This window comes from Scylla paramamosain, chromosome 18 (genome assembly GCF_035594125.1).
Source record: "Scylla paramamosain isolate STU-SP2022 chromosome 18, ASM3559412v1, whole genome shotgun sequence".
NCBI classification, from domain to species: domain Eukaryota; kingdom Metazoa; phylum Arthropoda; class Malacostraca; order Decapoda; family Portunidae; genus Scylla; species Scylla paramamosain.
Genome location: NC_087168.1, coordinates 2766189 through 2784973, shown reverse-complemented (window position 1 = coordinate 2784973; position 18785 = coordinate 2766189). Strand labels below are relative to the sequence as shown.

Here is an 18785-nt window from a genome sequence, read left to right as displayed (position 1 = left end):
CCTCACCCTAGGACGAACAACTGGTAACTACAGGCAAGTCGCGTATGACACGGATTCATAAGGCGCAGTTTCCTATGATGTGGTTTGGCTTCAGAACCGTATGTTCAAATCACGCGGGTAAAACCATCTATGATGCAGTTCGTAGTTTTCCCTGGCCAAAAAAACGCAGAGTTGCCAGGTTGATTTTTTTTTTTTTTCTGAGGGAAAATTTCATGGTAGTGGTTGGGTTGGTTTTTGGTAAGATCTCTCTCTCTCTCTCTCTCTCTCTCTCTCTCTCTCTCTCTCTCTCTCTCTCTCTCTCTCTCTCTCTCTCTCTCTCTCCACACATTTTTGTATTCAGTAAGTTACAAATTATCCTCACTATCAGAATGATCATATAACCAAAATTTATAGATGTAGACAAGAACGTTCGCAGTCGGCTGCCGTGGCCCTCACTCAAATTCCAAGTCACACTCATGCCGGCTTTTAAAAATCTAAATTGATGTTCTCACTGCCCAGTTCGAAAGGAAAGAAATCGGAGACATTGTGTATAAAGAAACTAACAAGAGAGAGAGAGAGAGAGAGAGAGAGAGAGAGAGAGAGAGAGAGAGAGAGAGAGAGAGAGAGAGAGAGAGAGAGAGATCTTTGAAAGTGGTTGGTCACCATTAATTATTGCACTAATATGCGTGCCAAATAATATTTTGTAGAATGCAGAAAAGTGGGTGTGGTTGTAGCAAAATAGTGACGTGTGTCCAGGTGCGGAAGGGATAAAATGGTGATGGGTAAAAAAAAAAAAAAGTACATGTATTTTTCCTGCACGTGAGTGTAGGCGCCGGTGGGGAAAAACAGTGATAGGTGGGAAACAATGAATTTTTCCTGTATGTGAGTGCAGGTGGATAAAATGGCCGCTAGCCAGTACCAAATTGTATTTTCCCCATACGTATTTGAGTAAAAAAAAAGTGGGTGTTGGCGGTGGCCGAGAAGATAAGGTGGTGAGCGTGTGGTTGGACTGAACATCAAAAGGCGGATAATGCCTACTGGTGCACTCGGACTAGAATGAACGGAAAAAAAAAAAAAAAAAAAAAAAAAAAAAAGTGTGGATGGGGCAAAATGGCAAGGGCCAGAACCAAATTGAATTTTCTCCATAGATTTAGTTATTCCTAAGACACGGTTTTCTATGGAGCGGCCGTTGCTCAGAACCGTACCATACATGACTCAACTGTACTTGCAACTCTTCTCACCCCAGCTTGCTGCGCCAGTCACTGACACAGTGGTGCCTTCTCATGATCAGGCCCAAACACGTGAAAGGCTAACAAGTGTAACCCACGTTGTTATAACTCAAGACTGAATCTTTCAAAAACATTTAAATCTTCAATAGATCACTGTACTTATATTTTAGGGACTAGTTAGAATTTAACTTTTTGATACTGAACAATGACTTCTTTTCTTTCTTGGGTATCAATTTCAAATCATTACATTAACAAAAAAGGGGAGAAATAAAATGGATAATAATTGATCAAGCTAGTGAGCACTTACTGTAAACAATACATACCCAGGAAGCATGACTCGCTCAGCTCTCCCTTCCCCCCACACACATAGTGGAACCTCGGTTCTCAAACTCAATTCGTTCCTGAGTGCTGTTCGAAATCCGAAATGTTTTAAAACCGAAACTAGTTTCTCTATAGGAATCAGTGTAAAATAGAGTAATCCATTCCCAGACACCAGTCTACACTGTCTTAGCACTTTATGATAGACACTCCCACAGCCAAGATGGCTGCTTCACAAGATCTCCAGCTCACAAATTATTTAACCAGAAAGGATGTAATGAATAAACTTAGTGACACAGAACTCATATTAGAAAATACTGTTTAGGGAAGTCTTACAGAGGGACACAGAGAGGAGCAACCCACTTACCGCTAAAATGAATGTGATCATAACACTTAGACATCTTGCTGCTAGGAAAAGCTACTGGAAAAATGCAGCTGTGCAAGTAGTGATGGTAATGTGGGTCATCAAGAGAGCCACAGGAGGTTTGGTATTAGTCCTGAGTGTTGAAATCTGTTTACATCAAGCTTTTCAGTGGGATACTTATCTTATTTCAAATATTGAATTAATGTCTTGCACTCTCTGTCTCTCCTCCAAATATATAAAAAGGAAGTACATATTTATAGAAACTATAAATTAGTAATAAATGGCAGTTTTTGCTGTCTTAATATTTGAAATCAAGTACCTTTGCTCTAAAACCGAATTATGGTACCATAACTAAAGCAATAATGAGTTAAAAATTTTGTTCAAAAACTGTGTGTGTGTGTGTGTGTGTGTGTGTGTGTGTGTGTGTGTGTGTGTGTATGTATGTATGTATGCATGTATATGTATATATATATATATATATATATATATATATATATATATATATATATATATATATATATATATATATATATATATATATATATACACACACACACAGCTATATGTCTGAAAGGTTTTATTGGGATGCTGGGGATGATCTCATCTCCTGCCAGCACAACCACATCTTTATGTTGGCACCTAGAAGGATTTCCTTACTGTCACTCCTCCACTTGACCAAAATCACAGCTTGGAAATATGTAGGTGACCTTAAATCTCTTGGCAGCACACAAATTTTTATTTATTTATTTATTTTTTTTCATCCAGCTTCCCTAGTTTATCAGGGCTAGGACATTGGCATTTGGGAACCATCAGCCTGAGTGGCACTGTACCACGGTGACCCTGCAAGCAGCACCACCACCACCAGGAGAGTGTCATTCACCATTCACCTATGGTTGTCTGCTGTCCGCTATTGCAGTATAGTGACCACTCAGCTCCCTTCCCTTAACATATTACTTATTATAAAGTTATCAACACTAAATAACCCATACAGCTGACAACTACAGGGCAATCCAATATGGCATTAATGTACTTGGCACCAATACAGAGAGGAATGCTAAAGTAACTGCCCCCATACAAAATCATACCACTACTGTATCTACACAATCATACAAGTTGACATTCCTTTTGATGGAGAAGATGAGACAAGACAAGCTTTGTCACATCTCTGGTAATAAAAAGTTGGAGCAATCATACAAGTTACATACACAATCATACAAGTTGACATTCCTTTTGATGGAGAAGATGAGACAAGACAAGCTTTGTCACATATCTGGTAATAAAAAGTTGGAGCAAGGGGCCACAGTCCTCATGTTCCATCCCTTTTAGTCAACTTTTATGACATGCATGGAAGAGTGGCACCATTCTCCAGCTATGGAGTGAGGCTTGGCTGTGTCCCTGTGCTACACAAGGTATCACCAAATACAAAGGTAGAAAAAATGTCTGCAGAAAATAGCTATTAACAAGGTTATGAGATTGCACATAAGTAAATGCATTGTCTTTTATATTGCAAACTTGACACACTTTTAATATCACACTAGTCATGATATTCAGAAAATGATCACTGCTGTCAGGAACACATTACAGCTTTCAATCAACCATTAACAAGACTTGGTGCAACAAATTCTACACCAAATCTTGTCTTTTCTCTCTGCAGCCAGGTGGAGAACTGCCATCACCACTTTCCTCAGTCTGCTTCACTACGTATCACAAAAATAAACACACATTCTCTGATTCAAGATTATCTTACAATATGTATAATAAATTCTATATACTGCCAATATTCCAGAAAACACAATGGTATCATACAACAAATATTTTTTAGATAATTCAATAAAAGATATTTATATCTGTTTTCTAAACTGACCAACATGATGGTAGTTACATGCTGCACCTCAGGAAAATGATGATGAATTTATAAATCCACTAAATGTCAGGCCTGTAAACCAACAACCCTCCATTATACTCAATGCTTGTGGACATGACTTTAAAAAGACTTAAAAAATTATCATTCAACAAATAATTCAGTAGTAACTAAAATATCTCACTAACATAAGTTAACCAGTACCTTCATTCTTCCCTCTTTCTAATAAACTCTGGAACTTTTTACCCATTTCTCTTTTTCCCTTTTCCAACGACATAAGCTGTTTAGGGAGAGGAGTATCAAGACACCTCAAGAACACAGATGTCTCTTCAATCCTACTTTTTATGGGACCACAGTTGAGTGATTTTTTTACTAAGAGATATCTTGTTATATATCAGGCTGGCAATCCCACACAGAGTGGCTCACATACACACATCACTCACACTCTCTTTATTAAAATAAAAAGAATAAAAATTATCAGCGCTGAAATAAAGCAAGGGTGAAAAGCCTGCAGCAGCATGTGGGTTAAGAAGCTACAGATGACATGGCATTGTTAACTGTAAGGAGAAAAGGCCAAATTAACAAAAGTTAGCCAGTAAATTACATGTATCTATGCAGAAAATCAAACTTTCATTTAATTTTGACACCGACTTAAATTTCACACATCATACTTGCATATCATAATCTGGGGAACCACTGATACTGGTGAGTAAGTACTTGTAGTGAGTTTCTGGTGAGAGATAGGTTGCTTTTACTGCAGGATCCTGCTTCATATCTTCCATCCAGGAGAACTGAGGAGAGAAGCAGCATCAACAAAATCAACCAGGATAAAAAAATAAATAAATAAATAAATAAATAAATAAATAAATAAAAAAAAAAAAAAAAAAAAAAAAAAAAACACGCCTATAATCAAAGTAGTAAATGAGTTTACAGCAAAACAAATAACATCATTTGATGCACCATGTGTAACTGATTCCACACACACACACACACACACACACACACACACACACACACACACACACCAAGTAAAATGAGGTAGTATGATTCACAGGAGTAAATACTCATAAGCAAAATTACAATTAAAAAAAATTTCATTAAAACAACTGGTTCTTAATTAAATTTTAGACTCTCTCTCTCTCTCTCTCTCTCTCTCTCTCTCTCTCTCTCTCTCTCTCTCTCTCTCTCTCTCTCTCTCTCTCTCTCTCTCTCTCTCTCTCTCTCTCTCTCTCTCTCTCTCTCTCTCTCTCTCTCTCTCTCTCTCTCTCTCTCTCTCTCTCTCTCTCTCTCTCTCTCTCTCTCTCTCTCTCTCTCTCTCTCTCTCTCTCTCTCTCTCTCTCTCTCTCTCTCTCTCTCTCTCTATCTGGAAACTCAGTTGCTCATAATGATATTACTGCTTGGAAGTGGCACAGAAGTAAAATGAAAGTTTCTGATATGTGACCTGACATTGGGGCAAGGAGCACCAGATAAATGAAGGAAGGCAGTGATTGTACATCTACATATAGGTAAAGGTTGTAGGAACAAGTGCAATAGTTACAGGGCATAAATTTGTTAAGTGTGTTTATGGAACACTGATGGGTTAATAGATTTGAGTGAGGTGATGGTCAAAACTTGTGTACAGTTTTTATGGCCTGAGAGAAAGCATATGACATATGTGCAAGCTCTTATAAAAAAAATCATATTTTGTTTATACAGTGTTTATAATCTACATACACTATTGAGTGTAGGAAACTTATCTTTAGAGGATACAATTAGCTATCCATTTGAAAACTGACAAAATAGATGATGCACAGGGCAATGCATTAAAAATCAAATAAACACTGAATATGAATGAGAGAGAGAGAGAGAGAGAGAGAGAGAGAGAGAGAGAGAGAGAGAGAGAGAGAGAGAGAGAGAGAGAGAGAGAGAGAGAGAGAGAGAGAGAGAGAGAGAGAGAGAGAGAGAGAGAGAGAGAGATATTCAGCCTGTCAGGAGAGGAGAGACAAATGCTGCCCTGGTGTCAGCTGAAGCTTTGTATGAATACACTGTAATACCAACACACTACTTTATCCAGACAGTGTGCTACAATGAAGATAAAACAAAGTATGCAAACTACCACCATTATCAAGACTCACCAGTTTAGGGTAGCAGTTTTCAGGAAGAGCTCTCTCACCACCAAATTTCTGAGCAACAGGAAGCCTCTCCATCCATGGCCATATCATGTAGTCCAGCATTCCTGGGATATAGGAAGGAAGTTTAGATTAGACCATAATTGGAACAAGGGCACACAGACATGGCTAAGAAAATGCTAATCCTCTATTCATGATCCCCTCTCCTTATGCAAAGCCAACATTTTACAGGATTAAATACAAGCTAAACAGTTACTTATTACCAGGAGAGAGAGAGAGAGAGAGAGAGAGAGAGAGAGAGAGAGAGAGAGAGAGAGAGAGAGAGAGAGAGAGAGAGAGAGAGAGAGAGAGAGAGAGAGAGAGAGAGAGAGAGAGAGAGAGAGAGAGAGAGAGAGAGAGAGAGAGAGAGAGAGAGAGAGAGAGAGAGAGAGAGAGAGAGAGAGAGAGAGAGAGAGAGAGAGAGAGAGAGAGAGAGAGAGAGAGAGAGAGAGAGAGAGAGAGAGAGAGAGAGAGCAGAGAGAGAGAGAGAGAATCATCCTGAGCACAGGTATTATAGAGATGCCAAAATTAGGCTCCTCACCAAAAACATGGTAAATGGAACATTGTACCAAGGCATACAATGTACTACAAATAACAATGAAAATTCAACTTCACTGCACTGCAAGGTTTTCAGTGGACTGCAAATTAAGTATAGCTATGAATAATGACCAAATGTAGCCCAAGGTGAAAGGATAACAGTCATATATCCCTTACCAGGTTTGTCTCCTCCAAAGAACTTGGTGTTTCTCTTCGTCAGCTCTGCTTCAAAGGGATCCAGTCCGGCTTGAATGTCAGTGAAGCCCTTGCTTAGTATGTCTTGGTCTCCTCTTGAAAAATACACCTTGTACATTGCTCCTGTTACCTGATCACAAAATTAACAACTGTAAGATCTTTTAAGCATTTCTTTTAGATTTCCATATCTAACTAACAGGATAACTGAATACTGAAAAACAGGATGTTAAAACTTGACTCTTTCTATCTACTTATTTATATATCAAGTTGGCCGTCCCATATGGGATGCATGGCTCAGACAAACCACCAACACTCATACACACATAATTCACACTCTTAAATCGTGTTAAAAAATAATAAAAAACAAGAAAAAAATAATAAGATCAAATCAAATCAAATAAACATACAAATAAAAAAGTACAAAGATATAAATACTGGAGCACCTTGGGAAAAAGCAACCATGCAATCACTGAAACAGATGCAGCATTGAGCAACATGCATAAGGGTAAGAGATGCATCTTATAAATGACAACTTTGCCTATCTGAGATTCCTTTGGATGAGGTGGGTTAGATACAAGCAGATTTCTTTAGATTCAAGACTTGATACTCTACTGTAAGTGCAAGGAGATATTTTGATGATTTAGAAGGGAGCAACCAATGTATGCTGTTGGGCCTTGCTGTGGAAGTGTGTGACCATCTGTGTTATGTCTAAGGGAGTTGTATGTAATAGGGTAGTCCATGAGATGATCCTTTTTCAACAGGGGCTGACAGGACTAAGAGTGTGAGTGATGTGTGTATGAGTGTGTGGTGCTTTGTCTGGGCCACACTGTGTGTGACTGCCGACCTGGTAGACACACAGATGGATAGATAAAACAGATGGACAGCACACAGTAAAAAATGTTGAGAGGCCTATAAAATGTAAAAAAATGTTGAGAGGCACCATAAACCTATGTTTATGGTGCAATCAATGCTTTATCCAGCTGTAACATTCACCCAACAGGAAAAACAGATAAACTGAGCCTGACACAAATTATTCATTATTATCTCCTTTACGGTATCCTTTGTTTCAGGAATTGGCCCCATGTATAAGTCTTCTCAAACTGATTCTCTTCACTTTATCTTCTGTTGCTCTCAAGCTCTGCAGCTCTGCCACAATTCTATCTTTCCATCTCATTCTCTATCATCTTCTAATTCTTCTTATGCATATCATATTCATATTTTTCTTCATATCAAAGATAAGTAAATAGAATGAAATAGGTATTAAGTGTGTACTACCTTGCCAAATATCTCCAAGAACATGCGATCCTGGCCCTTCCTCCAGGGGTCAGCGGGGTGCAGGGGAGGGTCAGGGTACACCTCATCCAGGTAGTCGCAGATCACCAGGGACTCACTCATGATCTGCCCGTCCAGCTCAATGGACGGCACCTTCCCCAGAGGACTCTTTTCAAAAAACCACTCTGGCTTTTTTTTCAAGTTAATGTTTACAATTTCATGTCTGCAAAAGAAAAAAAACATTAGGTGTCTATAATCCATGTATCAAAACAAGGTCAGTATATGGAATTGAAAATTTTCATGATGTTGGAAATTATGAATGTAATAAAAAAAGTATTACTTGACATTCTTTGCTGCAAGGATGATGCATGCTCGCTGGGCAAAGGGGCAGAACCTCATGTTGTAGCAGCGCAGCAAGCCTGCCACAGCTGGCGGGCATGTGGAGCCTGTAATTTGTGCACTCATCAATGCTGGATTTACTGACACCAGGGATGGGGTCAAATATGTATTTGTGCTTGCAAATACACAATTTATATTTACAGTGGAACGTTAGTTACCGAATGTCTCGCTTTCCGAACAACTCGGTTTTCAAACAAAATTTTTAATTTGTCATTGCTTCAGTTGCTGTACCATAATTAAGTTTTTGAGCAAAGTTACTTAATTTCAAATACTACAAGACATAGCAAAAACTGCCATTTATTACTAATTTCTAATTTCTATAAATATTTCCTTCATTATTTATATATCTGGAGGAGAGACACAGAGGGTAAGACAGTATTTCAATCTTTGAAATAGGTAAGTTAAATGTTATCTGTTGAAGAACCTCAATGTAAACAAACAAGGTTCAGCACTAAGAGTAGTCCTGAGCCTCCTGTGGCTCTCTCTTTATGACCCACAATGCCATCACTACTCCACAACTAAATTTTCCCGGTAGCTTTCCCCAGCAGCGAGAGGTCTAAGTGTTATGATCACCTTCATTTTGGCAGTGAGAGGGTTGCTCCTCTTTGTGCCACTCTGTAAGGCTTTGCTCACTTCAATGGTGACAAAGAGAATGCCTGCATGGTCTAAACAATATCTTTTGGTGAGTTATGTGTCATTAAGTTTATTCAATATATCCTTTTTGGATAAAAATAATTCTGAGCTGGAGATATTGTGGAGTAGCCATCTTAGCAGTGAGAGTGTCTGTCATTACCCGCTAAGACAAGGCTGTCTGAGAACAGATTAATCTATTTTACATTGATTCGTATGGGGAAAATAGTTTCAGTTTTCAAACGGCACTTAGGAACGAATTAAGTTTGAAAACCAAGGTTCCACTGTATATTTGTATTTGAGAATTTCAAAGATGTATGTTTGTACAGTAGCACTTCTATGAGTTGGCATTTTGCAAGTCGCAGTTTGACACAAGTTGTCAAGACAACAAAGCATTCAATGAAAGACAAAGTCTAAAATGCAATTTCTGCAAATTTCTTGAAGTTGGGACCTTGGTGACTAAAGCAAGTCAAGCCCAATCAAACTTGGCATGACCTACACAATAATCATTACTGCTGAGGAGGGCCACTGGTTGTAGTTCTGGTTGAAAGTATGGAGGTTTAACATTTGCAATGGCACCTCACTAATGTGCAGTTCCTTTTTTGTAGTCTGATATGTTCTCATTTCTCTTAAGTAACAGTCAGTTTTCCTAATATTTTTTCTCACTTCTCTTCCAAAAACTACATTTTTACCTGGAATTATGCAAAGACTATTCTTGAACTAACCAAAAAAATTTCTTTATCAAGAGAAAATATAAAAAAAAACTTTCCCTTCAGAAACTGAACATTTAACACAGAAATGCCATAGAATGCTTGGATTCTGACTGAACCAGAGTAAATTAACTATTGCTCAATGCCTCAAAACCCACTCTTTTCATCTGTCTTGTTCACACAGCTATCCAGATAGCTAGCCACTCTTCTTCAATGACACTCAACTGTCCCCTTCTTCTACAGTGATCATCTTTGGTCTGTCCTTTACTAAAAATCTTGACTGGAACCACTTCTCTTCCCTTGAAAGAAAAAAAAAATAAATAAAATAAATAAATAAATAAGTAAATAAATAAATAAACAAATGAATAAATAAATAAATAAAAATAATAATAATAATAATAATAATAATAATAATAATAACAATAATAATAATAATAATAATAATAATAATAATAATAATAATAATAATAATAATAATAATAATAATCATAAATTAATAAATAAATTAATTGATTAAAAAAAATTTTCAGAGGTTATAGGTGTTCTAAGCTGTCTCTGCCAGTTTTTCTCATTATTTAACAAGCTTCTGACTTTGTACAGGGGCCTTATCTGCCCATGTATGGAGTATGCTTCACATATTTGGTGGGTTTCATTTATATTAGTCTTGTAAACATTTCATCATGTTTTCTCCTGTAAGTGTCTTTAATCTTTCTCTCTTTGCCACAAAGTTGCATCTCTTGCTATTTTCATGCCAACTGCTCCTTTTTTGTTAGCTGCATGCCTCCCTCCTATTCTGTCCACCTTCCTACAGGAAGACCCAATCGATATTCACAATCTTTCATTCTTTTTACTGATAAACTCTAGAACTCCTTGACTGCCTCTGTATTCCCTCCTGCTTATGACTTAAATTCTTTCAAGAAGATTTCAGTACATTTCTTCAGGTAATTTTGGATATGCTTTCACTGTCTCTGTAAGAGAAAAATAAACAAATGAATAAAGTAATAAGATCTGTATTATACTGTGAAATTCCTTTTCACTATATAAGTCACTATATAAGTGTACTGTATTGGCCTGTATGCCAATACATTACACTATTACAGGCCAGCCTGGTGATATTCCAAGTACCCAGACATCATTGCCATCATCACCATCATTTTGTGTCACATCCTTAATTTCTCTTATGGGTTTGCATGGCTTATAAATCTTTTGATCTTTTTGCAATCTTAAACAGTCTCTCATCTGATCTTCATCTTTCTCACATCTTCCTCCACACATCATCTCAAGGTCTTCCTCAGTTTTCCCAGGTGCCCTTATCACTTTATCTACCCTCAGTACATTCACCACATCTGCTTAACACCCTATCAATTAGAGCCAGAGATATGAACATTAAGATTTTATTTTCAAAACATTTAATACAGGAAATTAAAGATTACCTTAGTAGGGAAAAATTTCTTTTAAAAATTGATAAGAAAAGAAGAATTTAGTATGCAACAGAACTTAGTCAAACAACAAAGAACATAAAGAGTATTAAAGAAACTAAAGAAACAAAATCAGGAGCTGCCAGATAGACATAAATTTAAAAACTTAATTTTTAAATATATATGAGAAGTGTTAGAGAAATAGAGGGAAAAGAAAGTTTGACTGATAACCCTGAAGGAAACTGTTTACGTATTAGTTCAAGGGAAAACAAAGTCATTCATTTGAATTTGTAGAATTAGACTTCATTGTAAAATTGAGGGGGTGCCCATGTTATGGTCTGAAATAGGACCTTTTAAACATTTTGGCAAGTTGTCCAAAATAAGAAAACATCAAAACTGACTTCATCCCCATATAAGATAAACAAAGAGAGAGAGAGAGAGAGAGAGAGAGAGAGAGAGAGAGAGAGAGAGAGAGAGAGAGAGAGAGAGAGAGAGAGAGAGAGAGAAAACAATTTTGCAACATGTTGCTTTTGGTAGACTGACAGCAAAAGAAAGTAGAATAAACCTTGAAATTAAGAACATGAGGAAATTATAACCATGAACAATATTGTTGACTTATATTTGTGTAGCTACCCATGTTCATGAGAGGGAAAGGGTACTGGACACACACACACACACACACACACACAGAGAGAGAGAGAGAGAGAGAGAGAGAGAGAGAGAGAGAGAGAGAGAGAGAGAGAGAGAAATCAGGTATCTCCAAAGGAAACAAACATAAGAACCAGGACAACGGAATATAATACAAGAACCGCAGCAATGGTTTGTCTTATGGCTGCCTATGTTACTCTGAAGCCGTCTGACGCATTCACATGTATTCGGCCCAGTGTCGTGTTTTGACTCCTTAGCAGTTCCGTCTACATGCCGTGAAGCTGAATATCGTCGCCACCGATATTTTTCAGTTTTTCATGGACACCAGACGAGTGCCGTTTGTCCACAAGAATGCATGGCGAATTACTTAATTATTTGTATATAACTGGTTCACAATCATTCTCTTCTGCATGATTTGTCACAGCCAAAGTATAAGGCATCTTCAGTCTCAAACAATGTATTTGGAAAAAATTTGTTCATCATTAATGTGACCAGATTTTTTGGAGTTAAAAGCGGGACATTATAATATATATATATATATATATATATATATATATATATATATATATATATATATATATATATATATATATATATATATATATATATATATATATATATATATACCTGAGTTTTCTGCGTGTGCGTTAGAAACTTAAAGGATATTATTTATGTGATTTTTAGATAAAGTCAACGCATAACACTTACTGGTAACTTGCTGGAATCGACGGGAAGAGCAACCACCTGCCTCCCCTTCACCCCCCACCTCTTTCTCTCTCTGTCTCTCTCTCTCTCTCTCTCTCTCTCTCTCTCTCTCTCTCTCTCTCTCTCTCCACACACACACTACAAAGTTCATAAACAACTAATGAAATAATAGAATTTGACAAGATTATCAGTTTTTCATCTGAAGTGGGGCTACCATGAAAAAAAAAAAACGGGACAAACAATAAAAAAAAAAAAAAACGGGACATTTTGCTACAAGTGGGACAGACGTTGAAAAAGCGGGACTGTCTCTCCTAAAAGCGGGACTCTGGTCACCATATCCATCATCAATGAACTTGTAAACAGAATAGCAAACTCTCCTTCACTTTCTCTTTTCTTCCACGCTGCATGTACCCACTTTCTTTCCTTCAGTTTATGCTCAGCTTTTTCCTCTTCATCAAAAATTATGGCAACCATTGCCAATTCAACGCCTAAAAACTTTGCCATCTTGGAAAACTGATTTCCCGCAGTATGGATGTGTATAAACAACGCCACTGAAGCGTCACAGATTTCACTGACACGGCACTGATACGCCATTGATGTGTGTGTATGTGTGTATGTGTGTGTGTCTTTAGGCTGAAGCTCTGAAGATCCCTGAAGGCCATGAGACAACTCTTTAACGTAGGAAAGGTGACAGATATGGCCATAAAGTTAACTCGAAACATGACTGATGCAAATTGAAGCCAGGCGTGGAATGTTTTTTTTTTTTTTTTTTTTTTTTCCCAGCACAGCGCTGTGACGCAGGAGTAAATTAAGGAATATATATTACGTTCTAAGACGTTATATGTTCCTTAAACCAATTCAAGGACGTTTTATTACATTCTAAGACGCTATATTTTCCTTGATACAGCTTAATGATGTTTTATTACGTTTTAAGACGCTATACATATGTTCCTTGGTGCAGCTTTTTTATTACGTTCCCATACGCTCCATACTTTCATTGCAACAGCTGCAGGACGGTACTGTCTGCACCACTAGACCTAGGAAATGGTAAAGAAGAAAATCTCACATTGGGCAATGATGACTTATCGATAGGATTATTGTTGTATATAGGAAAAATACAACAAAGGAAGAAGACGAAGTCTGCCAACCTCCCCCTGGGCGTAAGATGAAGAGACTATTGTAGTATTGCTTCAGGAGGAAAACAGAACTAAACAACTGGAAGAAAAGAAAGGCAGTAGGAAAACAATAGGAAGGGAAACATCAGGGAAGCGCCGTTGAGGGTGAAGGCAACTAACTTCTCAATAACAACTTAAAGTGATCAACTATACGTACATAGATTTGTCTAAATGCTTAAAAGAGATGACACTATGAAACCTGTGAGGTCTACATACAGGCAGTAGCTTTTTTATTACCGTAATGAGAAAATGTATTCAATGGTTATACAATGCTCAATATGGAACTGTGGCTTTCTGAGAGACGTTCGGATCTAGTTATGATAGTGAGTATAACAAATTAATAGGTAGGTACAATCATTAAAGGAAGAATCTGTACAAGATCTCTGATAATATTGAAGTTCTCATACGGGTGTTAAATTAACTTCAGCTACTCGATCGAGGAGCGCTCTCAGGAAGCATATATATATATATATATATATATATATATATATATATATATATATATATATATATATATATATATATATATATATATATATATATATATATATATATATATATAAATAAATAAATAAATGAATATATATATATATATATATATATATATATATATATATATATATATATATATATATATATATATATATATATATATATATATATATATATTTATATAAGTAGGGATCTCAAGTGCATTTCTTCTCACGCCATAGGAACAATGACCATAATTAATTACCAGTCAGTATTCAATGTCTTTAGTGACGCGTAATCGGTTTCTCTCTCTCTCTCTCTCTCTCTCTCTCTCTCTCTCTCTCTCTCTCTCTCTCTCTCTCTCTCTCTCTCTCTCTCTCTCGTGTTGAAACGCATTATGTTCTGTTCATTTTGTTGTGTTTGTGGTGATGAATCCGAGGCAGACAAATCACGGGCATATCATTCATTCATATATTTTCATACGACGGGTTTGAATGGCGTCGATATAGTAAAACATGTGAATAAAAAATAACGCAACTTCCAGAAACTCGTACGAAAATTCATCAAGGAAGCTCTTTTCACAGCCACGGAGCTGGCATCCCCACTTCTTCTCTTCAGCTGCCTTGCTTTAATAGTCGGATTAGAGCTGGAAGTCATGGGGTAAAGATAAAGGGATGCCACCGTGATTGTGAAAAGACAGTTCCTCACTGCCTCCCTTGATGAATTTTCGTATGGTGTTCTGGATATTTCCGCGTTCTTAAATTCACTTGTTTTGTTACATCAACACCATTCAAGCTCGTCATGTGAAGATCTATGATTGAATGATATCACCGTGACTTGTCCGCCTCGCACCCATTATTACAAACACCACCACATGGACAGAGAACATAATGCGTTTCACCCCAAGAACAAAGCCGATCACGTGTCACCAAAGACACAAAGACACAATGGACACTGACAGTGGTATTTGGTAACCTGCTTAATATTAGTCATTGTTGTTATGGGCGTGTATGAGGAGACACGCACTCGATATGCCGATATCTTCCTGCCCATTTTTTAAAATTAATTAATTAATTAATTTATTTATTTATTTATTTATTTATCTTTTTAAATATTTGCTGAGATTCCCAAAGCAGCGTGTGCCGCCGCGACGCAAGATCGGTGTTCGCTGACTGTAGTTTCTCGAAACTAGTAGGTTTCTTTTATCATCTCACTAAACACAATAAGGAATGCGGGTATCAGCCACTCCCTTTGCCCCATTGCAGATTTGAATTCCGCGCCGCTGTTTCTTATCAACACAGTCCCTCACCTGCACATAGAATACTATGTTATATACATACACTGCCATTCATCCCGGGACTTGCGCGCCAATGGAAACACAAGGCAACTTTTACCTCTGCCATCCTGTTGTTAGCCATTCGTAGGCAACTGTGAATGATGCTACACTTTCCTTTTAGCGCAGTCATTCAGTCAGCTGAGCAGAATCTTTAATAAAGCGAGTCTTGGCCAAGGAAACTAATGCAATCTTTCAACAAACAACTAAAATTCTTATCCCTTTCTGGTTGTCTTTGAAGGAGGAAAATACGTACGGTGCCACGTTCACAAATATTACATAAAGTGCGTAATATAAGACAACATAAAGAAAAAAATAAATAGTATGTAAACAAACGAGAAATTAAGTCAGTCACTTGAAATAACAGGAGCAGGCACTGAGGTGGCATCGATTTCTTGGCGAGAGGCCAATGAACTGACATCTGGCCCAAGGATACCTAATAAAAAACACTTCTGCGCTGCAACTCCACTACATTCAAATGGCTTTACTTGAAGCTGTAAGGACTTTATTTTTTTTCTTGGTTTTAGAGAAAGATCAACAAGAGTTGTACATCATTAACAGGAGAAACACTTGAACACCCAGCTGATCATCTCTGTTATCTTGGAAAACAATCTTGGTTAAGGAGCAAAGCGTTTCAGAATACGGGCCAAAGTAACCAACAAAACAACCCTGAGTTGCTTTCATTATGAAATGTCTGGCGTAACACTTGCCTGTGGTGAGATGCTTGAGGCTCATGGCGCTGGATGGACGCTGGACACTGCGCCGCTCACTGCAACCTTAGAGTGACTGGCAGATGGTGAGAGTGGTGGAGTGGTAGCCGGGTGGCGATAGTGGTGGTGGTATAGGTGATAGTGATGGTAAGGTAGAAAAAAAAAAAAAAGATTAGTAGTGTTGGTCAAGTGGTGGTGCTGCTTGCTCCCGTTAATGGTCAGTGGTCAGTTATGCAATTTTTTTTTTTTTTTTCACGGCACTGGAGTAATGCACAGTCGTTGTTATCGGCAAGCATCCATCTGTAGACTGACTGGCCCTGGAGCGGGATTCGGGACCGCGGGACTCGCTTTACGGCTTCTCTTGACTGGTGTTGCCAACCGCAGGGGAATTTTCCTGTCATGGGGACGAAATTATCAGAAAAAAATAAACAAAATTTTTGACCTTGAATCTGTATATGTATCAGGTATGTATGAGAGAGAGAGAGAGAGAGAGAGAGAGAGAGAGAGAGAGAGAGAGAGAGAGAGAGAGAGAGAGATACTAATTTTATTGTCACCCAACTTGTTTTTACTGCCACAAATGTAACTTTTAAGCCGGAATTCTGTGGCAAAGAAGGAATTTTTGACATGTCAGGAAAAACACTGGCAATTATGGCAACTCTGCTCTGCCTAGCCATGTCATTATGCCTACCATGGAGATGTACCGGATGTCGGCATTTTGCATCCGCATCCGCAGAACATCCGCTTAGTTTTTAACATCTGCATCCGCATCCGAAGTTCTAATAAATCAAACATCCGCATCCGCATCCACGTTTGTGATGAAATAAATATCCGAATCCACACACACAAAGAGGATGTGGCAGATACATGTTATACATTACAGACTAAAGAGTACAGAGCTTACAAAGTTGAAGAAAATTAACTGATGCGTGTTTACTTAAGTATATATCTACTGATATTACACATTTTCTTAATTTCCTTTCAAATTTACACAGCCTAATGTGTCAAAGTTTTGCGGAGGGACAGAAGAGGGAGAGGATTTTACAAAATGGGTATGTATGTATCTGTATGTAAAAGTACGTATGTATGAGCTGTGTAATAGTACAGCGTATATATGTACTATATGTAATAGTGTATAAGTAATTCAGTATGAAATGAAGTAGACTGGCTGGTAAGGAGAGAGAGAGAGAGAGAGAGAGGATTTTGTGAATGTGTGACTGAGAATGTGTATGTGTGTGTGTGTAAACAATATATACGTACATGCATTATATATGTCTGTGTAAGTAGATCCCATTCCCTCTTAAAGTTTGCAAGAAATAAAATTCAGTGCTTCGTCCTTAATTAACTTTATATTGTGTAATTATACAAAAATAAGACCGAAAAATATGAACTGGCAGCGATGAACATTTATTGTAGCCGCCGTCTGGCAATAATTAGTGCTATAAAGTAATTTTGTACCAAAATCCTGAACGCATCCGCATCCGTGAGGATGTCCTTATTTGATATCCGCGTCTGCATCCTCTATTTGGTAGAAACTGATATCCGTATCCTCAAAATATGTACATATGACATCCCCGGATCTCTGAATTCTGACATCTGATGCATGTCCAGCCTGCTGCCTACCCCATCCCCTCACCTCTAATCCCTTTAAAAATGTTTATCCTCACCAGTTTCACTTCTATCCCAAAAGCATTACCATGTCTCCTCGTACGTCTTCGTTTTCTTTACGCGCACTCATCAAACACTCAGGACATGAGTTTACGACATGCATGCCTCATGGCATAAAATATAAGGGGTTTGATGACCAGAAAGCGCAACTGAAGCAATAAAGGCCCGTATTCTCTCATGACGACTATTTTCAAAGACCACGGAGATGATCAGCTGGGTGTGATCAGTGTTTACCCTGTTAATAATATAAAAATCTTGTTAATCTGTCACCCACGCAACTTAAAAGCCTTTTGAAAGCACCTATAGCAGGGTTGCGGCGCAGAAGTGTTTCAGAATATGGTCTTTATTCAATTTCCAATCACTCGAACTCGATGAAGAACAACATAACAAACAAATGTCATTCTCCACCACTCTCATCAGGAGCGCATTGTGGTTTCTGTGCCACCCAATGACTACAGGAAAAACATACTGTAGAGTCTCTTTTTGGTGTAGTCTCTTATACATCCGCTACAAGTTTTCAGGCAACATTCTTGAAGGATAAGGGAGAACAAACAGAAAGTAGTTCTATATTATATACATACGAGGCACCGAGGGTTATGTACAGTAAGTACTGTACAAGACTCAGGCAGCACTCTTGAAGGATAAGGGAGAACAAACAAAGTAGTTCTATATTATATACATACGAGGCACCGAGGGTTATGTACAGTATGTACTGTACAAGACTCTGCCAGAGACCAGAAGGCAGGTACAAAAGGTGGCCTGAAGCAACTAGGAGGATTGTGAAGGTGCGACTGTACATGAATTTCTCAAAAGCTCCCTTGAGGGTGCATCAACTTGGAAAAGGTTGAGAATCTTTATGCTAAGGAATGAGTGAAGGGTAGAGAGCGAGGTATCACTCCCTCCCTGTATCTTGGACAGATAAGGGAAAGGGAGATGACAAGGAGGAAGGTTTGAGACAAGACGAAAAAAGGGAAAGGAAAGGAACAGGAAGAGGAAGAGACAAGTTGTGAAGTAGAGGT

At 37.9% G+C, this 18785-nt stretch overlaps 1 protein-coding gene across 3 annotated transcripts; it reads right to left on the bottom strand.

Moving 5' to 3' along the window:
• Positions 1-2610: 2610 nt before the first annotated feature.
• On the bottom strand, positions 2611-16410 carry LOC135109004 (pyrimidodiazepine synthase-like). Of its 3 annotated transcripts, XM_064019979.1 has the most exons (8): positions 16102-16239; positions 9800-9940; positions 8243-8348; positions 7906-8125; positions 6613-6760; positions 5866-5966; positions 4423-4542; positions 2611-4308 (listed from the first exon to the last, which is right to left on the bottom strand). In XM_064019979.1, the coding sequence occupies exons 3-8, from the start codon at positions 8299-8301 to the stop codon at positions 4285-4287; spliced, it is 672 nt and encodes a 223-aa protein (XP_063876049.1). In that variant the 5' UTR covers positions 8302-8348; positions 9800-9940; positions 16102-16239; the 3' UTR covers positions 2611-4284. The 3 variants fall into 3 exon arrangements, with proteins under 3 accessions (XP_063876049.1, XP_063876047.1, XP_063876048.1); XM_064019977.1 differs by lacking the exon at positions 9800-9940 and having other exon boundaries at positions 16102-16410; XM_064019978.1 differs by lacking the exon at positions 9800-9940 and having other exon boundaries at positions 4427-4542; positions 16102-16410.
• Between the last annotated feature and the right edge of the window lie 2375 nt (positions 16411-18785).